This window comes from Cucumis melo, chromosome 9 (genome assembly GCF_025177605.1).
Source record: "Cucumis melo cultivar AY chromosome 9, USDA_Cmelo_AY_1.0, whole genome shotgun sequence".
NCBI classification, from domain to species: Eukaryota; Viridiplantae; Streptophyta; class Magnoliopsida; order Cucurbitales; family Cucurbitaceae; genus Cucumis; species Cucumis melo.
In genome coordinates, this window is record NC_066865.1 from 6,604,516 (window position 1) to 6,628,853 (window position 24,338).

The 24,338-nt window shown below is 34.0% G+C and overlaps 2 protein-coding genes across 2 annotated transcripts; one reads left to right on the forward strand and one right to left on the reverse strand.

The window, feature by feature from the left end:
* The first annotated feature begins 1,610 nt into the window (after nt 1–1,610).
* LOC103501680 (regulator of nonsense transcripts UPF2) lies at nt 1,611–17,747 on the forward strand. The gene is made up of 18 exons (XM_008465344.2): nt 1,611–1,853; nt 2,556–2,621; nt 2,923–3,010; nt 6,988–7,190; nt 7,779–8,120; nt 8,375–8,479; nt 8,841–8,968; nt 9,586–9,762; nt 10,037–10,118; nt 11,612–11,905; nt 12,008–12,205; nt 12,293–12,394; nt 13,045–13,296; nt 13,377–13,595; nt 14,407–14,577; nt 15,406–15,591; nt 16,027–16,497; nt 16,732–17,747. Exons 2-18 carry the CDS (start codon nt 2,559–2,561, stop codon nt 17,233–17,235), a joined length of 3,585 nt encoding a protein of 1,194 aa, XP_008463566.2. The 5' UTR covers nt 1,611–1,853; nt 2,556–2,558; the 3' UTR covers nt 17,236–17,747.
* Nucleotides 17,748–17,919: 172 nt separating this feature from the next.
* On the reverse strand, nt 17,920–20,052 carry LOC103501679 (uncharacterized). Its single transcript, XM_008465343.3, has 2 exons — nt 19,262–20,052; nt 17,920–18,469 (listed from the first exon to the last, which is right to left on the reverse strand). The coding sequence occupies exons 1-2, from the start codon at nt 20,050–20,052 to the stop codon at nt 18,115–18,117; spliced, it is 1,146 nt and encodes a 381-aa protein (XP_008463565.2). The 3' UTR covers nt 17,920–18,114.
* Nucleotides 20,053–24,338: the final 4,286 nt, after the last annotated feature.

Below are 24,338 nucleotides of genomic sequence, written 5' to 3' on the forward strand. Positions count from 1 at the left end.
ATGTGAGACACAATTGAATATTTAAGTGGGCAATTAATGGGTAAAGTTTAGGTTATCAAACAATATTTTTCCATAATTAATCCAACCATATTTAGGAGCTATTGAATCCAGAGATAGCAGAGGCGGTTCAAGATCTGTTACCTAAAAGTGTCGGCAAAAACTTATCGACGATGTGCGTATGGGCCGACCTAATTCGCCTCCAGTCTAAGTACCGCTGGGACAGTCCCCTTTACTACACCAACAACCCTGACTCTTGTTCTTTCATCTGCATGACGTCTTAAAATTGTGGTTGCACTTCGACCTTCAATGCACAACTTGTTCAGATCCGACAAATTATTAATTAGGAAAACAGAACAGTAACTGGAAGATAGTAAGATAGGTCCGGATTGGAACAGAAACTACAAACAAAAACAAGATTAGTAGACGGTTGAGTCTAACAACACACTTTCTTTAAGACGTTTCGAGACTTTGCTCTAGATCGTGTAAACAGAATAATGCCCCATCGTCCCTAGGATAAAACAGCTTCTCGCTTCGATTGGTTTTGCACAGAAACCAACTGGAATCAAAATCACTAAAAAATAGCACACTCTTAGAGCTCGGGAAACTTCATAGAATGAGAATTAGAAGTCGAGAAATGGTCAAATTAATTAAGAAGAATTAATTACGAACGTTTTAGTAAAAAATATATATTATTTTATCTCTCCACGCCCGGCCGATGGACGTGGAGATACAGACATATCCACATTTGCCTATTTCCTCCCTCTTTCCAAAACTTACTTAGGTGTCCTAAGGGCCCAAACTCATTGGGGCCCAAACCCATTGATCAATGAATGGGTATATCATTCCAAAATAATCAATATGAAAATGGTTAAGAGAAATAATATTATTTTTTCTTTTCACAAATTTTTCATCTAATAGAAGGTATTGTTCCTCTTCCTTGCATTTCTCCAATTCTTAAACACCCAAAGATTCAAAACAACATTTCTTTTTAATACTTCACATTTTCTTCCCCTTTCACTTTCTTTTTTATCTTCCAAATTCAAAGCTATTTGTTTGTTTTCCCTCACCATCGCTAAAATTCTAGCTTCCATAAACGGGTTATACCACTTCTCCAACACATTTTCTTTATCAGAAACCAAACCAACTTCCATTCTCGATTTTATAAAGCTCTTGTAATAATTTTACTTTCAAATAATAAAAATAAAAAATTGATTGTTGTTGTATCACATAAAATTAGAATATTTTGAAAGCAATATTCGACGCAGCTTTAGTGTTAGATGTATATTCATCGAATAAAGAAATGGAATAAAATAAAAACGAAGAGAAAGGAGAAAGAGAAACCCCTTCCCAAATATTTGTCCTCAATCTTTATAAAAAAACAGTTTTAAATCTATAACCGTCAATATATTAAAACTTAACATTGTAATGCAATGTTAAAAAAAAGAAAAAGAAAAAGAAAAAACATTTTAACATCGGTCATTACCAACATTAGCCTTCATAAAAAAGTAGTATTTTTACTAGAGGTGTAAGGAACCAAACCGAACCGGTACGGTTCATTTTGGTTCGATCAGTTCTCGTTCAAAAGTGAACGAACCAAACCAATCCAAATCGATGGTTTTCTTCCCCTTTCGAAGAGTAGTCGCTTGCGCACGCTCCACTGTAAGAAAACTTTCCAATAGGGCTTCTCTCTCTTAGCTTCCGATCGTCCGTTGCTCCCCTGCCGTCCGCCTGCGTTCGACACTGCTGTCCTTCAGTCGCTCGCCTCCGTTGGCCGCTCCTTCTTCTTCTCCTTTGCAAAAAACCGCTGCTGCTCTACTTTTTCTTCTTCCAATCCTTTTCTCCCTTCTCCTCGGGTACTTTCTCTCTTCTCTTCTACGGATTTCCGTGGATTTTGTGATGAGGGTCATGCTTGGATTTCAGTTTTATTTTTGGGTTGGTTTGATTGTGTAATTTCTGAGGTGGTATATGCTTGGAAAGTTGGGTTTGACATATTATTGTTTCACCAAACATATCATCGGAACCTTATTGCCTATAGATCAGGAACTCATCTTAACAAATTGGCTCCAAGCTTCCGTTCCAAGTTCCAACTCTAGATTGCTCCCCCTCGTTCCTCTTTGTTCTTCAATAAGCACCCGTCTTCTGTTGCCAGACTTACGAAAAACAAAAGCTTTCCCATGAAACTCATAATGTTTTTGGTTTTTGAAATTGAGCCTTATCGGGCAGTTCTGTTTTCTTTATTGATTTTATTCAATGGATAGAGGTGTTGGGTTGGATGAGTGGTTGAGGGAAGAAAGCTACCGGAGTTAGTGGATTACGATCATTGTGTGATTATCACCTTTATTGTCCGTCATTTTACCTTCCAATTCATGCTCTCCATTCTTGTCCAGCTCTTTCTGACATGTTCTTTCAATTGGCCATGTTTTAATATTTGTTAGTAAGTCCTATAGAAAAGTACCTGTTAATAAGAACCAAGCAGTGACAGCTTTATGTATTTTGTAACTTGTAAATGTGGTAGTTATCTTTATATCAATTAATTTATCGAAAGTACTACGCAGGTCATGGACCATCATGAAGATGATGGCCGCCCAGGAGGTGAAAGTCAACCCAAGAGAGATGATGAGGTGAGGTTGATGTACAAGTCTAGTCTAACTGTTCTCATTTAGTTCTATAACTTCTTTATTTTTTCCATTTGTTTACAACTGCTTCATAAATCATTTGAGATTGCGGTATTTTTGGTTTGAAACTTCATCCTCATTCCAACCTTGCTGCCTGTGCACCATCATTAAGTGTATGTCTCATTCTTTGCATGTGCATGCTTTTTCTAAAAGTCTAATTATGTTTTTTATCATTTTCTTTTGGTGCGTCTCATAATGAATGTTTCTCATGTAGGCGACTGTTGTTGATTATATTTCTATGTTGTAGGAAACTGTTGCTCGCCAGGAAGAAATTAAAAAGTCATTTGAGGCTAAAATGGCTCTACGACAAAGTAATCTGAATCCTGAGAGGCCTGGTTAGTGAAATCTGAATTTTCTTTAGCATTTTGATGATCATGTAATTATTTGAGTGATGGCAATTCGAAAATTTTCTTGGTGAGTGAAATGTTTGTTATTAATAATATTATTATTTTTTTTATAAGAAACAAATTTCATTGATGTATGAAATTTACAAAAGAAGGGCAAGAAGCCCAAGCCAATGGAATTATAGAAGACTTCTCCAATTGGTCAAAAGAGTAGTAAGATAGTAAGAATTGAATGTGTCCCTTTGGGCTTCGGTTTCGAAGCTTTTTTGTAACTATTCGCTAGGAAACATTTCCCTTGGTTAGTCCCTTCCGGGTTTTTTGTTGGACTTGTTTTTTTGTATGCTCTTGTATTCTTTCATTTTTCCTCATTGAAAGTTCTTGCTTTTATAAAAAAAAAAGATAGCAAGAGTTGAAAAAGTTAGTACATTTGCACCGAGTCATAGCAAGGTAGACAGTATCATAAAAATAAGTGTCAAAATAGCTCCCTTTTTCATTGAAGAGGTGGTTCATCCTCTCCTTCCAGTATGTCCATAAGAACGCATGAATCATGTGTGACCACATAATCTTCTTGTGTGAGCTGAAAGTGTTTACATTGAGTCCGTACTTAAGATGGGTCACAAAATCATTAAGTTGTGTGGGGTAGACCAGCCAAAGGAGGAGAAGATTTCATTCCAAAAAAGCTCTAAAAAATGGCACTGGATGAATAGGTGACTAGGTTTCTCATAACAGCATGGAAAAGAAGGCAACATTAGGGAGAAAGAGCTTTGTGTTGAAAGCGCCTCTGCATTTTATCATTTGTGTTGATGACATTGTTGCTAATCTCCAGTAAGGAGAATTTGACTATTTTTTGGGTAGACATCAGTCTATATAGCATCATATAGAGAGGGGTTTGTGGTCTCCCCCACCTCCCAGTCCCCAATTCAATGATTAGCGATTTTGTGGTGAAAAGACCCTTTTTGTCAGGCTTCCATATCCATTTGTCTTTATTAGGAATTGGCCAAACTCTTCAAGAAGGTTCATGATAGCCATCCACTCCTCAAACTCATCATCTAGGCTTCTTCTGATGACATGGTCCATCCATGTTGATCCACCCAACAATTGCTCATGGTGGACAGTTTGTGGGATGCAAAGTTGTATATCCGGGATAAAGGGTTGATAATGGGCTGTGAGGATCCAGTTGTCAAGCTAAAAAGAAGTATTCTTGCCATTTCCAATTTTTATAGTCACTCTCTCTTTGATAATATTAAGGTGTAATATGATCCTCCATGGGCCTTTAATATGCTCGGAGAAAGAGACAGTGGGCCAAGAGGAGTCTTTGTTTGCACCATAGTTTGCATTGATAACTTGTCTCCATAAGGCACCTTCTTCATGGAAGTACCACCAAATTCATTCTGCAAGAAGGGCCTCATTTTTTTGACCAATCCCTTGTATGCTTAGGCCTCCACGAGAGAGAGAGGTTTGGTTAATTTATCCCATATGACAAGATTAATCCCTTTACCGTTGGTACCTCCTTTCCACTAGAAGGAGGCCAATGTCAGGTTGAGATTGGGGATATCTTCTCTTCATTGAAGGGCATGCAATAATCTCATATTAAATTCTTTGAAGAATGAAGCGTGCTAGGCATCATGACTGTAGTTGATAAGAAATAGCAGTCATGTCCAAAATTCTTGAAAACTTCGAACAAGTTTTCAGCCTCCATCATCCGATCTAGCTAGGAAGTAGTTAAATGAAGAAAAAATAATTATTCAATTGTTAAGCCCTTTTGAAAATTCAGGTTTGTCTATCATTACTTTTGCATCATATATATCTCCAAAATAGTTATTAAGAAAAAGAGGAAAAAAGATCCTTTCATGTGTTTTACCTTTGAAAGAAAGGTACACTTCATCTCATCATGAGTCTTGAACATTCATGGGCGATGCCTATTATTCTATATTCACCGTAACACACCTTATCTAAGGTCCAACAAATGGACATACAGGGCTCTTTATATAGCATATTTCCAATTTATAACCTTTCATACATTCTTTAGATGGTCTTGTATGATGTTTTTATACTGCAAATGATATGCGCACTCCGAAACATCTATCCCAAGTAGATCATTTGGTCACAAGAGGATCCAGATTGGCTGTGGATTCAATCGAGAGCTTTTTAGTTCTTTATCCTTAGCCAAGCAAGTCATTGTTAGATACCAATATTAGTATAGGGTTAGGGGTATAAGGTTAATTAGATATTTAGGCAGTTACTACAAGTAGTGGTTATAAATAAGAAGTTGGTGAGTGAAGAAGGGGGAGTTGTTGAGTAGATAGGTCTTGAGTATATTCTCAAGAGAGGGGGTCCCAAGTGCCATAAACTTGGATCATATTGTAGTTCTTAGTTAATTATCAATATATGAAACATACTGATTCTGGTTAGGAGGTATCCTAACACACACCTATCCAGAGCCTTTTTGCTTAACTCTCTAAATCTAGGTTTCAAGAGAATCAAGTTGAGAGTCGGCTCATGGATGTTCTTTTGGAAACTTACTACTACTATCCACTCTCTCAGTCTACCCTATACATGAATAAGGGCAAGATTGTTCTGAAACGTTGAATGATTTGTGACCTCTGCCATTGAATTTGATGGCACTTTGAATAAGAAACAATTTCATTAATGAATTAAATCTCCAAAGAGTACAAAATGAGCCTGTAAATGAGATTACAAAAGATTTCTCTATCATTTTGGGCTCATCCTTGTTGATGGTTTTGTATGGGTAATTCTTAGGAAGATGTGGATGAAATGAATAAAAAGGGGTGGAGCTAAAATTTCTGTCTTCTTTGATGGAAGATTTAGGGCGTGAGTAATTGTAGATCGACTTGAGGTAAGGGGACCCTCTTCGACGATTTCTTTCTGTCATGGTTGGTCGAATGTGGAATTCTTGGGGGCATTATCAAAGATCTACCTCTATTCTTTTTGATAAAGAAACAATTTCATTGATGAAATTAAATATTGGAGTGAACTCCAAACACCTATAGGTAACCTACAAAAAAGATTCTCTTTTAGAGATTAAATATGATGTAGCCTAAGTAGCCTCAAAGTTATCCTCCCATTCCCAGAATCAAGATTGTGAATCTTTTATTCGAACTAATAATATGCTTTATACAAAAGGGAAAGACTCCTATTTATAGAGTTTTTTTACAAGTGAGGGTAAAAGGGAATTAACATAGAATATTAACTAATAACTCAAATAACCCCTATTCATCTTCCATCAAAATAGGAAGACTCTTTTAATACCAAAAGACTGTTCAAATTTTAATTTCTACCTTCTAGTGTAGTTTGAATGATTTAGGGTATTCTCTTTAGGGGTGACATTTGGAAGCTTTGGTTGGAGAGGACATCTGATTGTGGAGGAAAAGCTATGGACTTATCATAACTTTGTCTTTCTACCATTTGGTGGTTGTGATGAAAACCCTTTTGTAATGATATCCTTTGCTGTTCAATACATAGACCAACTCAAAGGAGTTTTATGGTTTTTGTAGGTTTGGACTTTGGGGGATAGTGTTTCTTCGCTCTTTGTATTTCCAGTTTTGTTTTTTCATCTCTCACTGTACTCTGTTTTTTATAACAGAAATAATTATATAGTGTGAATAAGTTGATCTTTCTACTTCGGAAGAGACTTTCTTTTGTGGAGCTTAGCTACTTCCTACTATTGTTTGAACAATCTATGGGAGACAATGCTCGGTTAATTCAATATTTTGTCAGGTGGAGAATGGTTTTTCTTGAGATACTTAAATTTGATGCAATTGTGTGACGTAAATTTTTCCTGACAATCTGCATTTTCCTTTTAATTAATGACCACTTGGAGAACAGCGAACATAACATTTATTTTTAATTTCACCTAAGTTCATATATAAGTTACCTTTATTTGACCCATATTTGTCACATTGTTCCCCACATACATCCAATTTGTTAACGTTTGTTTTTGCCTGCAGACTCTGGATTCCTTAGAACTTTGGATTCTAGTATTAAGCGCAACACAACAGTTATTAAAAAATTAAAGCAGATAAATGAAGAACAACGAGAAGGGCTGATGGATGAGTTGCGAAATGTAAATATGAGTAAATTTGTTAGTGAGGCCGTTTCTGCCATCTGTGATGCCAAGCTTAGAACTTCTGATATTCAGGCTGCTGTTCAGGTAACCTCCTTCAGTTCTGTTGTTTTCTAGTTCAATTTTGTTGTAGTTGGGTGGTGTGGCCAAAAGATTTGGACTAAAATGTTGTACTAGTATCACTGTCATCTTTTCATAATTTCCCTTTCTCCAATCAGATTAATATATTTTCTTTATCCGACATTGCCATTTTCCCTTTTAGCCATGTAATTGACTTAAAATTCAATTTAGGGTTTCATTTATTTGATGAGAAATGAGGATAGCAGCCAGGATTCTAGCTGTGCTATGGAGTATTGGTTTGGGGATGAACTAATGGGTGCTGAACGTAGTGATTCAAATCTTGGGAGGGAGTATGGTCCTGATGCTTCAGCACCCCCTTTTTTTTCTTGTTTTACAGACACTTTTTAGTTTTTCTTTTTGGTATTCTTTTTATGTTTGGGTAGATAAAGACTCACGGGACCAAATTAATCGTCGAAGACATAGATTTATGAGATTATTGGCATAATTTGATACCATACTTTCACATGTTGAACAACACAAATAATAGAAGTTCAGGCACTAATCTATTCTTATGTGTTTCCTTGTCCCCTCCCCTCCCAAAAAAAAAAAAAAAAGATCTGTTCGCTCCTTCACCAAAGGTACAAAGACTTTTCACCATGCCTGATTCAAGGACTCTTGAAAGTGTTCTTTCCTGGAAAGTCTGGAGATGAGTTGGATGCTGATAGAAACTTGAAGGCCATGAAGAAGCGCAGCACTCTCAAACTTCTTATGGAACTCTTTTTTGTTGGAGTTGTAGAAGACAGTGCTATTTTCAATAATATTATCAAGGATCTTACAAGTATTGAACATTTGAGGGATCGAGATACTACCCTAACTAATTTAACTCTCCTTGCTAGCTTTGCTCGGCAAGGAAGAATCCTTTTGGGTCTACCGCCTACTGCACAAGATCACGAGGAGGTAAACAACTTTTTCTCAATTTCTACACACCCACAGCACTGATCACGTAACTTCTGTATTTGTTTCTTGTGATTTTTCCAACTATTTTAACTGAGTTGTGCTTCTCACGAGGATGTTGGTTACAACTTACAAGTTACAACTTGCCATGTGATTGTACTGTTGGTTTTTTTTCTTGCTTTCCATATGGTTTATGAAACTTATCATTTTCCTGATCATGCTTTACTCTAGATTCACTGGGTAGCATTTTGTTTCAGTTTTTTAAGAGCCTCAATATTACTGCCGACCAAAAGAAATTCTTCAGAAAGGCTTTTCATACATATTATGACGCTGCAGCAGAATTGCTTCAGTCTGAACATACTGTAAGAGATTCACTATCTTCTCTAGAGCCAGTTATTTGATTTATTATTTACTCTCCTCTCCCCTATTGTTTCCCTCCTTCAATTCAAAGTTTAGGTCATGTTTTGGTTGTTTATTATTAATTCATTAGGATCTGTTTATTACTTTTTAACTTAGCCCACAAAAAAAGGCAACTAAACGACGATTTCTTTCTCTCTTTCTTAGTGAAAGTTGTTGTTTCTATTAAAAAAATGTTAACAAAACGACAATGCCTTCTTTTCCATGAAATTTTTTATTGGTAACTAATTTCCGTCATGATGAATTTAAGATTATATTTTACACTTTTAATGATATGTTTGCCTATCACGTTTGTTTAAATGGCAGTCACTTCGCCAATTGGAGCAGGAAAATGCAAAGATCTTGAATGCAAAGGGAGAGCTTAATGATGAAAATGTCTCTTCTTATGAGAAGTTGCGAAAATCTTATGACCATTTATATAGAAACGTCTCATCGTAAGTTGCATTATAACACTCATGGCACTAGAGATCTAATAATCAATTGATGACTTGATAGATGTATGGAATGCTTATTCCTCAACGTTGTCCATGTCAAAATCTAATATTTGTGGCACAATTTGCTAGAATTCTTCATTGTACCCTGAATTGAATTGAAACTTCTTATTTGTATTTTTTTCCCTTCATCTAATTGATAATTGTTTATTCTTAATGATTTGCTCCTTGTTGGATGAATACTGATTTATTCTTACAATATATTTTTTGGTATCCTTGTATTCTGCTGAAGCAGCTTCTTATTTAATATAATCTGGAAGAATTTCTAATGCAAATATGAGGAGTAATTCTTTTTAGCCATCTATTGCACACAATATTGAGAGAATAGGTAGTCGAGATGCAAGAGAGTAAGAGAATTTAAGTTCTCTTCTAATAAGAAGGCATAGATGGAGATAAAAATTGCTTGCTTAAAGAAAAATAAGATGGGTTGTCAATTTCTTCATGTAAAGTAAATTAATGAAGATGTGATGAAAATGTTATTTTTGGAGCCCACCACAAATTAAAATAGATTCCATGGACTATTTTTCATTTGCAAATTAATGGAATTCTAAATTACACAGCTTTGCAGAAGCACTTGATATGCAACCCCCAGTGATGCCAGAGGATGGCCACACGACCAGGGTTTCTGCAGGAGAAGATGTTTCATCGCCTGCTGCTGGAAAAGATTCTTCTGTAATTGAAGCCATATGGGATGATGAAGACACCCGTGCTTTCTATGAATGCTTACCAGATCTCAGGTTTGGGTTGGTCAGATTATATAGTTTGCTGAGATAGTTTGGGGAAAATTTGTCTTGCATCCATCTTAAAGTAGACTTCTATTGATTACCCAGACTTAAAAGATACTTTTGGATAAAAATTACTTTCAGGACATGCTCATGCATCTTGTGATTGTAAGTCTCGTTCATGTTTACTTATAGGGTAGTCCATTGTGTCCACATTAGAATTATATTGATTGTTTTATATTTTATAAGAATATTAATTAGTATATTGAATGAGCTTGTCACTTCCCAGGGCATTTGTTCCAGCAGTACTGTTGGGAGAAGCAGAGCCTAAAGCAAATGAGCAATCTGCGAAGCCGACAGAAAATCTGGCTGTAATTTCTCTCGCCTGCAATTTTTTCTTTAAAATTTCAAAATTTCTTCCACTGTTCTATTATAGTCTCTCAACTCCTTCACTTTTCCCACGTCTGCTCCTATTTTTATCAAAATTTTTCCTTCTCTCCTCGTGTTGAATTGGCTCACAGGATTCTTTTGGCCATAATTTAAAATCAATCAAACATCAGTTAGGTTGGATTGGCTCACATGATTCTTTTTGACCATAATTTAAAATCAATCAAACATAAGTTAGGTTTTAAATGATCTTTACTTTAAGAGTACGTGGATTTATTTTCTTGGTGTTCAGATGTAATTTAAATTAGTATTCAAATAAACTAAGTTGATAATGTCAATAATTTTGTGGTCTAGCAATGTATGTAGAACTTTGAACAAAATAATTTGTATTGAGACGAAAAATATAGAATTGTTCTTAGTTTTGCCTATTTTAATTATAACACAATCTAGTATACGTTTTGTATTTTTAGCCTTTCAATATATATATATATGTTTGTATGTATGTATGTATGGATAATGTATTTATGTATGAATTTGTGTGTGTTTTCTCGTAATACCTTTTTCCAGTAGTTCTGTGTGAATAAAAATAAAAGAATTTGGAAAATAGTACTTGGTTATTCTTTTTAATGTTCCAATGGTTTATTGTAAATGAAAGCTAAATTTTTTGTTTATTAACATATTAAAAATATTATTTCCTGAAAAAGATAATTAAGTTGCACTGTCCTGGGAAGTCTAAAAGTGTTAAAGTTTTAATTATTATTATAGTATACTTTTCTATTTTGTTTAAAACTTATTTTCTATTTTATTTGACTGGATTATGATATTAAATAACATGTCATGAACATTAAATTTAAAATTTTAATAACAAAGAGAATTGGATATGTATGTAATTTGTGAATTGGGAGTGGAGAAAAGGGTCTGGAATTTCTTAAGGATTCTACCAAATTGGGAGCTTAGTCTAAGAAATCTTTGGAAAATTTGGAAGGATTTTTGTCCTAAGAAAATCAAAATTTTCCTAGGACAACCAAAATTTTCCTTTGGGAGTTTGCTTAGCCTTGGTGCTGTTAATACTGTTAGTCTTACATGCATTTTTCTCCTTGGTGTCTCGTTTGTGAACACATGCTGAATCTCCAACTCATTTATTTATGCATTGCCCTTTGGCATTTTGTTTCTTGTACATTATTTTGGAACGATTCTGAAATTGTTAAAATCTGAAATTGGAGTGATTTTAAGCATAACAAAGTGATTTTAACAATATCAAAATCATTCTAAGCATGTGCTTACTCATTATGGTTTATCCTTTTTAGTTTTCGATTGGCGTGCCTTATAGTAGTTACCTTAGCTGCTGCTGGGGTTTCCCCCTAACTTTATCATATCAATGCATTCTCCCTTTTAAATATGTATCGTAATGATTTGATCCTTTGCTGTCCTTATTAGCCTATTCCATGGTGTCTAAGAATTTTAATGTCTTCTATAGGAATCTGAAGCAGAACAAGGTCAGCAAACTTCCCTAGAGGCCATTGAGGTTTCTACAGATTGTCCGCTACAGGATGGCAAAATTAATGAGAAAGGTGAGAAAGGGAAGGACAGAGAAGAAAAAGACAAAGAAAAGAATAACGATACAGATAAGGAGAAGGGGAAAGAAAAAGATGGAGATAGAAAGATGGAAAATGAAAAAGAAAAACTTAAAAATATCGAAGGAACAAATTTGGATGCTTTGTTGCAGAGACTCCCTGGTTGTGTCAGCCGTGACCTTATTGATCAGCTGACTGTAATTACTTCTCTTTCTCAGATTAATTTTGATATTTTTAGATGGGATGGAAGGCTGGATCTTTGTTAAGAATGCAATGTTAATACTTTTGTATACTTGCAGGTAGAGTTTTGTTATTTGAATTCCAAGGCTAACCGAAAGAAGCTTGTGAGGGCTTTGTTTAACGTGCCTAGGACATCATTGGAGTTGCTGCCTTACTACTCCCGCATGGTTGCGACATTGTCAACTTGTATGAAGGATGTATCTGTCATTCTCCTCCAGATGTTGGAGGAAGAGTTCAACTTTTTATTGAACAAAAAGGTTTCGTTTTAGTACATATAACTTTTTTTTTTCCAATGGAGTTGTCTACTATTTAATTTATTTTCCATTTTTATTTTAATCAAACAGGACCAAATGAACATTGAAACAAAGATTAGAAATATTAGGTTTATTGGAGAGCTTTGCAAGTTCAAAATTGCTTCAGCCGGCCTCGTTTTTAGCTGTTTGAAGGTATGAGCGGAGGACACACCTGTTGATGACACATCATGGTCTATTGTTTATATATTTTGAAATCATATTTTCGTCATATGCGTACCAAAACTTCCTCATATGTGGCGGGTGGTGTCAAATTTCTGTATGGTCTTTTGGGATTATTTATTTATTTATTTATTTATTTAACTTAAAAAGCTTCGTGCTTTTAATTGACTGTTCCAATCATTTTGGGTTTTATACAATCAGTTTGCATCATTTTTATTACCTGTATTTCTTTTGTTCGTGGGGTAAGAACCAATTTTATTGACCAGATGATATCACAAAAAAAGAGAAGGAAAATATAGCCCACAACTAAGGAAGATTACAGAGAGCTTCGCATAAAGAGTAATTACAAAAATCTTCACACGGAAAGTATGCAAATGTGACTGTTAGAAATAGTACAAAATTTGCGCAAGTAAGAGCTGATAAATCGTGTGTTGAAAATAATGAAAGGCTTTCCTTTGTGATGATGACTATTTTGTTTTTTCTTGTCGTAAAAGCCAAAAGAAAGGTCTAACTGCAATTTGAACGAGCAATTAGCCTATGCTAGTTTATAAACCTGAAGTTGATATTTCGTTGTGGTTTGACAATTATGGTTAATTGATGAAGACATTTTCTCGTTTTGGCAGGCATGTTTAGATGATTTCACTCACCATAATATTGATGTTGCTTGTAATCTTCTTGAGACCTGTGGACGTTTTCTTTATCGGTCTCCTGAAACTACAGTACGGATGGCTAACATGTTGGAGATATTGATGCGCTTGAAAAATGTAAAAAATTTGGATCCCCGACACAGCACCCTGGTAGAAAATGCATACTATCTTTGCAAGCCTCCAGAGAGATCTGCACGAGTGTCAAAAGTTCGTCCACCATTGCATCAGGTATCGGATGCGTCCCAGTGTTCCCTAAATTTTCCCATCCTACTGTTGGTTCATATGTTGTCTTAACTTGTATCCTGCAGTATATTAGAAAGTTACTCTTCTCAGATCTAGACAAGTCTGCCATTGAGAATGTGTTGAGGCAACTTCGGAAACTTCCATGGAGTGAATGTGAGCAATACCTTTTAAAATGTTTTATGAAAGTTCACAAAGGGAAGTATGGCCAGATTCACTTGATTGCTTCTCTAACGTCTGGTTTGAGTCGATATCATGATGAATTCTCAGTTGCTGTTGTTGATGAGGTCAGTTCACCGAGAACATTTTCAACTTAAAATGGAACTTGTCCGTCTACCTGATAAGATCATTACCTATCTAGTGTGCTGGCTTTGTTGACTTCATTCCATATGTACATTTTCATGGTTATTAAGGGATGTTCAGTGTTTCTTTTAACTGTGTAAAGATGCTTTCCTGTGATTAGAAACAAATCGTATTTTAATAGTAGTAGTACTTAATTTAAATTTTTGCTGCAACTGAGAAGTACTTTTGAATGTTGAAAAACACAAAAGCACGTGAAAGTTCTTGGAAAAAAGTCCAATAATGCTTTTTGTTAAAATGGCTTAGGCTCATATGTTTTATCAGTTATCATTAATCTATCTGTATAATTACACTTTCTACTTCTCAGTAGCCTTTCTATATTTGTGTTCTCTTACTGGTTCCTTAACACATTATTCTTTCACTAATATTTTTTTACATTTTCTTTTTTCTCTTTTATCCACTTTATCCTATTAATCGTAAAGTTTTCAATGTGATAAAAAAGAAAAGGAACATCCTTTTCTTAACTACATAACTCAACCGCAAAATTTGATTAATAGCAATTTCTTAGTTTACCTACCTTTTAAAGAACTTCTGGTAGCTTATTTTCTCTTTTTGCATAAGGAATAGTTTGGCAGTTTTTTCAGATTTGAAGTCTGGTTATTAGAAATCTGTTGCATGAAAGTTATTTTATACTACATGATGACTGTAGTTTGCATATTTGTTCAGGTTCTCTTTTTTATATCCGACTTATCTATTTTATTCATTTTGGCGATTGTTAATTAACTCTATGATTTCTAGGTATTGGAAGAAATTAGGCTTGGACTTGAAGTGAATGATTATGGGATGCAGCAAAAACGCATTGCTCATATGCGGTTTTTGGGGGAGCTGTACAACTATGAACTTGTAGATTCATCTGTGGTCTTTGATACCCTTTATTTGATTCTTGTCTTTGGCCATGGCACTTCAGAGGTACGGAATTGTTTTGTTGTTATTGATTATAATTTATTTATTTTTTTTTTCACCTTGATATGTTATCGCCTCAAGAAGGTTTCCCCTTAATATATTTATATATATTATATATAAGGAAACTGAAAACTGTATTTTAACACAGTAAAAAGAACAACCTAGGAGCATTGGTAGAGAGAACCACTCCCCTAAGTAACTGTGTAGGAAAGTTTTCCCGTTCTTATTTTGTTTGATTCTTGCTCCACCTAGAAGCATCATGTTGCACACAAACAAAAAGAATTGGAAAAAAGCATCTGATCTTCAAATGTCATAAGGTTTCTTCTTTCCAAATGTTCTACGAAGTACCAATGTCGCCCACTGCCCGATAATGTTTCTCTTTGATTGTTTATTAGTTCATACTTGGGTTGTTGTATAAAATTCTAAATTTCATTGAGAAATATGAATGAGTAGTTGTACTATACCTCAACACATGTAGAAACCTTGGTTATAACTTATAAGCAGTCAATGGGGATTCCTTTTGCACTAGCTGCTACTAATGACACCAAGGATCTTAGTAATTTAATCAAGTTGGATGGATATTTGGAAGTATAGTTTCTGTCGTTCTAAATTCTCTTTGTAGGATATGCAACCTGTTAATGTCCGATGAATGAAGTAGACCTTATATGTTCAATACTTGTGGAGGGTACATGAATGAAGTAGACCTTGTATGTTCAATACTTGTGGAGGATACTGAGTTTTGGTTTATGTAGTACAAGATTGTTTCTTTGTGCCTGGCCTAATGAATGTTTTATTTTATTCAAGTCTAATGTAATTGATCTTTGTTGCTTTCAGCAAGATGTATTGGATCCACCTGAGGACACTTTCCGCATACGGATGATTATCACCCTTCTTCAAACCTGTGGTCACTACTTTGATCGTGGATCTTCAAAGAGGAAACTTGATCGATTTTTCATACACTTCCAGAAATATATTCTCAGCAAAGGAGCTCTTCCGTTGGACATTGAGTTCGACTTACAGGTCAGTTGTTTATCATGTTGGATTAGAAGACTTATTTTTTGAGAGAATTTGTATAGACGAAGGAAATCTAAGCTTAAGCTTATACATATAAAACTTACAAAAGAAGAAAAGAGTTCTGATGTATATTGCTCTTATCTTTTTTTTTTTACCTTTTCCTACACTTGTATACGTTTTTGTACTATGAATGTATCACACACCTATTATGCCAATTAACGTACAAAATATTGCTCACTGTAATCATGTTCACATTTGCAAATTATTCATGCAAGTTTTGGTCACTGGTGTCATTGAAGTTTTTATGACCTCTACCATTTTGGTGCATCTTCGAAAAGAGGAAAAAAGTAAAGATTTTTGCTGAGTGCTCTGTAGCGCGTCTTCATTTATTTTATTCCTCATTCTTGCACGTCAATTATATGGTGAAGTTTGCCTTTTCAGGATTTATTTGCGGAACTGCAGCCGAACATGACCAGATACTCATCCATTGAAGAGATAAATGCTGCTTTTGTAGAACTTGAGGAGCATGAACGTTCGGTCTCAAATGACAAGCCCAATACTGAGAAACACCTTGATGCGGAAAAGCCCAGTAGAGCAACTTCCACTACCACCTCAGCTAATGGAAGGGACAGAGTGAATGGCTCCAAGGAAAATAGTGGAGCTCATGAAGACGGTGCTGATAGTGACAGTGATACAGGAAGTGGCACTATTGAGGCAGAGGGACGAGATGATGAAGAGTCGGACTTGGAGAATCATGAAGATGGATGTGACACTGAGGATGATGAAGACGATGAAGAACCAGGTGGGCCTGCTTCTGATGAGGATGATGAGGTTCACGTTAGACAAAAAGTGCCTGAGGTGGACCCGAGAGAAGAAGCCAATTTTGAGCAAGAGCTCAGGGCTGTAATGCAGGCAAGATTTATTTTTGTGATCACTTGCTGTACTCTTATGCTTCTAAACTCGAGGCTTCATTTTGATTTGATTAATGCAACAGGGCGCTTAAATTTCTTGAAGTTTATTCTTTAGTTTAAACCACTTAATTGATTTGTGAGAGCACTTGAGGATGCTGGTTACTACAGTATAGACATTGTATTATTTTAATATTTCCACAAACTTATTAATGAATATAAGTTATTCTGAATGCAGGAGAGTATGGATCAGCGCAGGCAAGAGCTTCGTGGCCGACCAACATTGAATATGATGATACCAATGAATTTGTTTGAGGGGTCGACGAGGGACCACCATGGAAGGGGGGCTGGTGGAGAGAGTGGAGATGAGGGATTGGATGAGGATGCTGGTGGAAGCAAGGAGGTTCAAGTGAAAGTTCTTGTTAAGCGTGGAAACAAGCAGCAAACCAAGAAGATGTATATCCCCCGTGATTGCACGCTTTTACAGAGCACTAAACAGAAAGAAGCAGCGGAGCTAGAAGAGAAGCAAGATATTAAGAGATTAATCTTAGAGTATAACGACCGGGAAGAGGAAGAACTTAATGGACTAGGCTCCCAAACAATGAATTGGATGCAGACAGGGGGCAATAGAGTCCCTACTCGGGGAAACAATTGGGAAGCTTCTGGTGGGAGGAGCGGTGGGTCGCGTCATCCCCATCATCGGTATCCTGGTAGTGGCATGCATTATAGTAGAAAGAAGTGAGTTGACTGCAATCCATTAAGGATTGATTTAATTCGTCACAACATTTTGTCAACCGTCGCCGACTTACATATAGATTCAGCGACTTAGCAACAAGTCAAGCCTTCTTCAATTCTTGAACATGAAGAAGATTAAGGAAACCGTGGATGACGAAAAATAAAACTCAGGTAATTGATAAGGCCACAACGAAATGAAGAAAGGAGAGTTTCGTGGGGTTCGGTTTGTACATGGGTGTAGGGGTTGATTCCTTATCTATTTTTAGGATCATTGTTTCCTGCTATTGCATGAAAAAAAAATGATTTTGTTTGGAACTAGTTGTATGGACTATAAAAGAATAGCTGCAGAATTACTTGGCTTTGTACAGTTCTTGTGTTTGGCAGTCTGGGCATTTGGCTAGTTAGGTCCCAAGGCAAAACATAATCTTGGAAGGTGAATTGTATTTTGGTTCAATACACAAAGTTTATCATGTGGTGTTCTATTATTATCAGTATAAATACAAGTTACGTGAAAAATTACTACTTTCTGACCCCCCTCCCTAGCTTTCAATTTGTGAAATATCAATATCAAGTGTACAAGAATTTTGGAGCTTTAAATAATGCAAGTAAAATAGAAACAATGGAATAGTAGATAGTCATTTGAGATGTATGTTGTTATGCTTAGAGGCCTTTTCACAACATCCAACCCAAGGAGGCATAATTTTCCAATTTCATAGACTTTACTTATTCCTCAAGTACATAAACTTTATATATAGAAAAGAAAAAAAAAAAAAAAAAGAAAAAAGGAAGATCTAAGACTTTATGCACTATGGTTTGATACAGAGAGCATAGGATGATATTTGTTTGTACACTGTAGAGTAATGAGAATAAAAGCGAGTTGAGTTGATCAGGGAGCGAGCGATGACGGGAAGTTGAAAGGAGGCCTAATGTGACGAAGTGATGGAGATGGCGGTGAAGAAGGTATGAGAGAGGACCTGATTGGAGGTCTCCGAACATATTGGGCTCGACGAAGTGACGGAGATGGGGGTGGAGAAGGTCTGGGAGAGGACCTGATTGGAGTTTTACGAACATATTTTCGAGCCCACACGTGTTTACCGTTGATGGAAAATTTAGCCTTGGTTCTTGCTTCGAGGACGAGGTCGATGTAGGACTCTGTTTTCACCACGAGCCGGGCGTACAGCGGTTGCTCCGGTGGGTGTGCCTCTTGCATGTGAATGCTCTCTATGAAATCCCCATATCTTCTGCTCAAATACCACAAATATACGTAATATTAGAAGCTTAAATTACATTTTCAGGTCCTTCCCAAAAGAAAAAGGGAAAGAAGAAAGAAAGAAAAAAGTCATTTTAGGTGTCTTGATTTATTAAAAAAGCATCTAAATATTAGAACTTTTTAAAAATGAGGGATATTGAGGAGCAGAAGTATTTCCATGAAAGGCAAGTCTAACAACCGTCTATATTCATGCACAAAAAAGGCATCAGTCAAACTTGGTAAAAACAAAAAGCCAAGTTGCTTTTTATGCTATTTTTCTATAAAAAGTTTTATAGAAAGAAGGTATTTTGTGTTCCTTTATTTGCTCCACTCGTAGATTAACTTCCCTTCAATTTCGAATGATACAGAAAACAGGTAGGATTTGGCGATTTGCCTCAATTTCTTCCCTTTTAAATTCTCAATTACCAAACTTGATATTCCTTTTTTCAAAAATTGGAAAAAAAAAAAACATAGATTTACTAAATAGTAATACACAAACTTGAAATTTTAGAATTAAATAACTTGAAAATTTGTGTTAGATACAAAATTATAAATCTTAGATTCTATTAAAAACTCTTTAAATTTAAGAATATGTGTCATAAAGAAAATCTCTGACTCTTCGCTACAATCTAAAAAATCTTTGACAAAATTTTCGACATGCAGAGGAATATAGAGAGACATATTGGGAAAATAACCAAGAATTAATTAATTAAAATAACCAAGAATTAATTAATTAATTAATTAATTAATCAATTATTAAATTTAAAAGAAAGAAAAAAAAAACCTGCCAAAAAAGTCTCTAACTTCATCTTCAGAAATTGGGTATCCTTTCGAGAAAGTCAGAAAAATGGTCCTTTGATCCGCCGGAATCGCTTCCCCTTCTTCTTCTCCTTCTTCTTCTTCTTCTTCCTTCCCACTTTTCAACTCCAAACTACTCATTCCACTCCGAATCGCCGCCGTCGAACCCTCTCCCCTCAACCCTAAAAACCCAATACTTGGTACAAAAAATTTACTCACCGGAGGAGCCCGGCCCTCAAAGACCCTTCCACGGCCGCCTTCGCCTTGAACTGCCGGAATGGATACGGCAGCGGGGGCGCGTGATATCGCGCGCCGTGTATGAAGCGCTTGGAGAATATCAAGAAAGGCTCTATTGCAGATATCGTTACACATCTTGGTAACGCCACGGAGGATTCCGAGCCGGTTTAGGTGGAAGAACCGGAGAGAAACCGGAGTTTTAGAAACGTGTTGAATGAGAGGAACATCTACGGTCGAATCCGGTTCAAATGGGAATTTGTCGTTTTCTATACAAGCCAAGGACATGACGGCTTCATCACAAAGTGCATCAACCAAAACGTCTGGCAAACCCAATATTTTGTAAACCAAACTCGACTCTTCACCATTTTTTTCCAGCCAAAGCCAAAATCCCATCACTCGAACCGACTCGTCCGGCTCCCGACCCAGGGAAAAAACCATTCGACTAAAAAGCTTTCGGTCGATCGTGTGAAACATGTTGAACTCTTCTTGTGTTATAGTGTAATTAATAGTGTCTTGCAGAGACGAGGAAGAAGAAGCCATCTACTTAATATTAAAGAAAAAGAAAAGAAGAAAAGAAAACTAACTTTGTTCTTGAAGAAGAAGAAGGGATTAGGGGAAGGGCTTTGGTATTTAATAGGGTCCAAGAGACACCATTAAGGGAGTTTAGGATTTGAATGAAACGATGCCTTTACAAGATTTCCAGTGCTTGCTTTTGTTGTAGAAAACAAAGCCAAACTCCATTAACATATTTCCAAACTAAGGCTTCTTGAAAAGTTGCTGCTACTCTCAAGATTTGGCAAGTAAAATTTGCCATATATAACGATAGGGATTATCCCTAGAGTCGTCACAATGTGACTGACAATATTATATCGTTGCATGTAAGAGAGAGAAAACTTTAGGTCAGATGGTAAATTTTGTTGATTTGGAAAACAAAAATTAGAATTTAATCTATATCTTTCGATAAAATTGGGTTTAGAATCAAAACCATAATGATTTGTTCTAATTTTTAATATTAAAAGGGGTAGATTCTATTTTTTTTCAAAACCATAACAACCAAGTTTTTAATTTAACTTAATTTTTTTTATAACTAATAAAGTTAAGTCATATACTCACATAAATCAGCGATTTCAAATCTTTTTAATCATGTATGTTGAAATTTACAAATAATAATAATATAAATCAATACAATAATAATAATAATAATATAAGGAAAGAAAGAAAAGAAAAATATAAAAAGAAACATTTGTAAGTTTCCGGCTTTTGAATCTAATTATAAACTCAACTTTTTGATATATACTGATTGGTAACCCTAATTTTTTATTTTAATTATTTGATTAAATAAAAATATTGTAATTAATTATCCAAATAATATGATTTATTTTTTCTTCATTTTAGAAATACATTTTTCAACTTTGTTTTTTAGGGAGACCTCCTACTCAAAACTTATTATATGCATGTGTGTAAATCGAATGAGCTAAAAGATACAAAGAATTTGATAGTATGACTATAAAACAATCCAGTCAATCAAATTTTAGGTCGATGAGTAGGTCTTTATACATACATACATATATATATATATATATATATATATATATCAATTACATATTGAATGTTTAAATGGATTGAAATTTCGGACATCGACGTCGATTATTACTTGAACATTTGTGCTAATTCTATACATTTTAGGGGTTTTTTTAAAAAATAAAACAAAGTGCAAAAGTATTTACGAACAATTTTAAAAAAGGAAAAAGCTCACTAAATGAAATAACAAAAACACGTCTGTAATTAATTAGTCACACATGCGTGAAAAAATGATCACGTGGAGTCTAAGTGAATCTCGTACTCAGTCTAATTGATCTCTTGGCAACGATCTCCTAGCAAGTCTAAACGATCTTGTAGAAGTCTAAACGATCTTGTACCCTTGTAGCAAATCTAACCTTGTACCCTTTTACCTAGTCTAAACAATCTTATAGAAGTCTAAACGTTCTTGTAATTTGTATCTAGATCTGATGTTATACCAAGAAATGAAGAAGAAGAAAGGAATTCTCCAAGAGGAAAAGAAGAAATTGGTAAATATTTACATAAATAACCATAATATTGTAAAATGAAGAAGAAGTAATAGTATGAAGAAATTAATAATATTAAGAGGAGATGAATAAATTGTAAAGAAGAAAAGAAAAAAAATGAGAAAATGGTTAGATTTATTCAAGGGCAAACTTGAAAATTTTGAAAATATCATGCACTTTTTGATTTTGTTACACCATCCATAAAATATTTTGGTGCTTTGTTATATTTATGCAAATTAACCTATGTATTTCTATCTATTCAAGAAGTATAATTATTTAACAAAATTTTCAAGAATTATAATGAGTTATTGTTTTGAAATGAATAATTAAAGTTAAATGAAAATATATTATTAAAATAATACAAATAGAGAAACTATTGAATAAGAAATAGAGAAACTCTTTCTAATTTAAAGACAAATTGGAAAATTGTGGCATTATCAAATTAATTATTTTGGTTCAATTAAATAATATTTAACTTGGCCTACAATTCAATTGAGTAATTTGACCAAAATTAAATATGAGTCAAATCCATGTGATTGAGTGCTGGGTATGGTTCATGGACCAGGCCCGTCCATAAAAGCCCACTATGGAACCTATAAATAGAAGAGTTCTTTTTATTTGTAGAAGTGAAAATTTTTTGACTGAGCCTTAGAGAATTCCACGAATCTAAGACCTAGTTCTTTGTATCTTGTTATTTTTTGGGCATCGCAAAAATCTATAAATAAAAATATACATAAACATATTTTTATATAAAAATAGGGAACAAAATTAAAATAAGAAAAAAAATAGAAGAGAATAAAAGACATGATTTGATTTTGACAAGTTTTAAGACATAATTAATCGGAGAGAAAAAGTTAAAATTATCAATACCCAAACATTTACTAATGATTACTTTTAAATTAAAAATAAATAAAAAGAAAATTACAATAAAACTAAATACAAAATAAGTAACTTGAATAAGAAGAAGGGCAAAGTTTGGAAACAAAAAAATTCTTATCCATATTTTTTTATATAAATAAACTAATAACAACACGTGCTATGCAGGTTTTATTAGAAAAAGAGTTTTGTGAAAGATTTTAAAACTTGGAGAATTTTAAATTAAAAAGATTTTAAAATATTGAGAATTTTAAATTAAAAAGATTTTAAAATATTGAAAATTTAAATTAGAAAGAGTTGAAAATTTTAAATAGAAAACAAAATGAAGCTTAATAGGAAAATTAGATAAGGAGAAACAAGAGTAAAGGAGCATCATAATAAATTATGCAAACATAAAAAAGCATATTAAGGTTTTAATAAAAATATATTGGAGATCGATCTCGGACTTCTAAAGAATTGATTTTCTCACTTCAAGAATTTTAAAAAATTGGACACCCAAATTTTCTAGATTCCGTCGTCCGATGCTTTTAAAGAAAAATAATTTGAAATGTTAACAAATTTAAACAATTATAAATAACATATAAAAGACAAGGACATATTAAAGAAGCAATAATCAAGATGAGTAAAATATCAAAGAAGTAATAATCAATGCTATAGAAAGAAAAAAAGGAATTAAATAAATAAAAATGCTAATTATATATATATATATATATATATATATATATATATATATATATATATATATATATATATATATATATAAAGTAAAGATACAATATATACAGAATAAAGCTTAAGAAGAAAAGACATAAAAATAAATAGAAAAGAGATAATAATAAGGTATGAAAAAATGTGTAATAAAAGAAAACTATAAAAGAGAAGCTCACAAGATAATAAATAAACAATCTAAAGAGAAAAAAAGTAGAGAAATAAGAACAATAATAAGGAAATATTTAATTACTTATTTTTTTTTTAGCATTTTTTTTGGAAGCTTGAAGAAAGATAAATAAAATAACAAGAATAGTAAGAATAAGAAAAAAATAAATAACTTTGAAGAAAAAATAAACAAAATAATGAGAAGAAGAAAAAAGAAAAGAAAAAAAATTGAAATCCTAACGCACTAAACACACTTGTTGTTTGAGGTGTGGATCATTGAAACCAAAGTCCTACCATACACCTTCAACTAAGTAATTTTTTGTGTGTTTGAATTCTTGGCATTGTAGGGAGAAAAATGAAGATTTAGAGGTTGCTAAAGATGATGTTGTAGATCTTTTGGTTTTTTTTGAAGAGATATGAAGGTTAAAAGAAATAGGGGCTACGAAGATTTGAGATTTAGATGAAGGTAGGTCGTAAAAGTTTCTATTTTTTTTGTTTTGTGTGGCTTTTCTTTATCTTTTGTTGTCTCTTATGGATGGAGAAAAGAGATTATTTATAGCTTCTTCAAATGACTAAAAATTCAAAATGGCTAGTTTTTTTTTTTAATTTGAAAATAATGTCATCTTTGGCCTACACCCAAAAAGGTATGGAGTCTTTATTAACAAAACCAATTTAAAAAAGTTACCATATTTGGTATTTCTCTACCTACTTTACTGAGATTAACCAATTGATTTAGTTACTCTAACCAAATTACCTATAAAATTTTAAAAGTAATTAAATAACATTTTTTTAGAAAATGGTAGTTAATCACAACATTAAAAATAATTCAGATTAGGACCAAAATTAATCTAGCAATTAAATTGATTTTAAATAATGTCGGACAAAATTAAGTGACTATACACTACACATTTTTTTGTGTCGGCAAGATCATCTCCATATCCTTTGACAGTGTATTTAATTTCGTTATGTATTTAATTCTTAACGTTTTCCTCCCTTAATTACAGATGT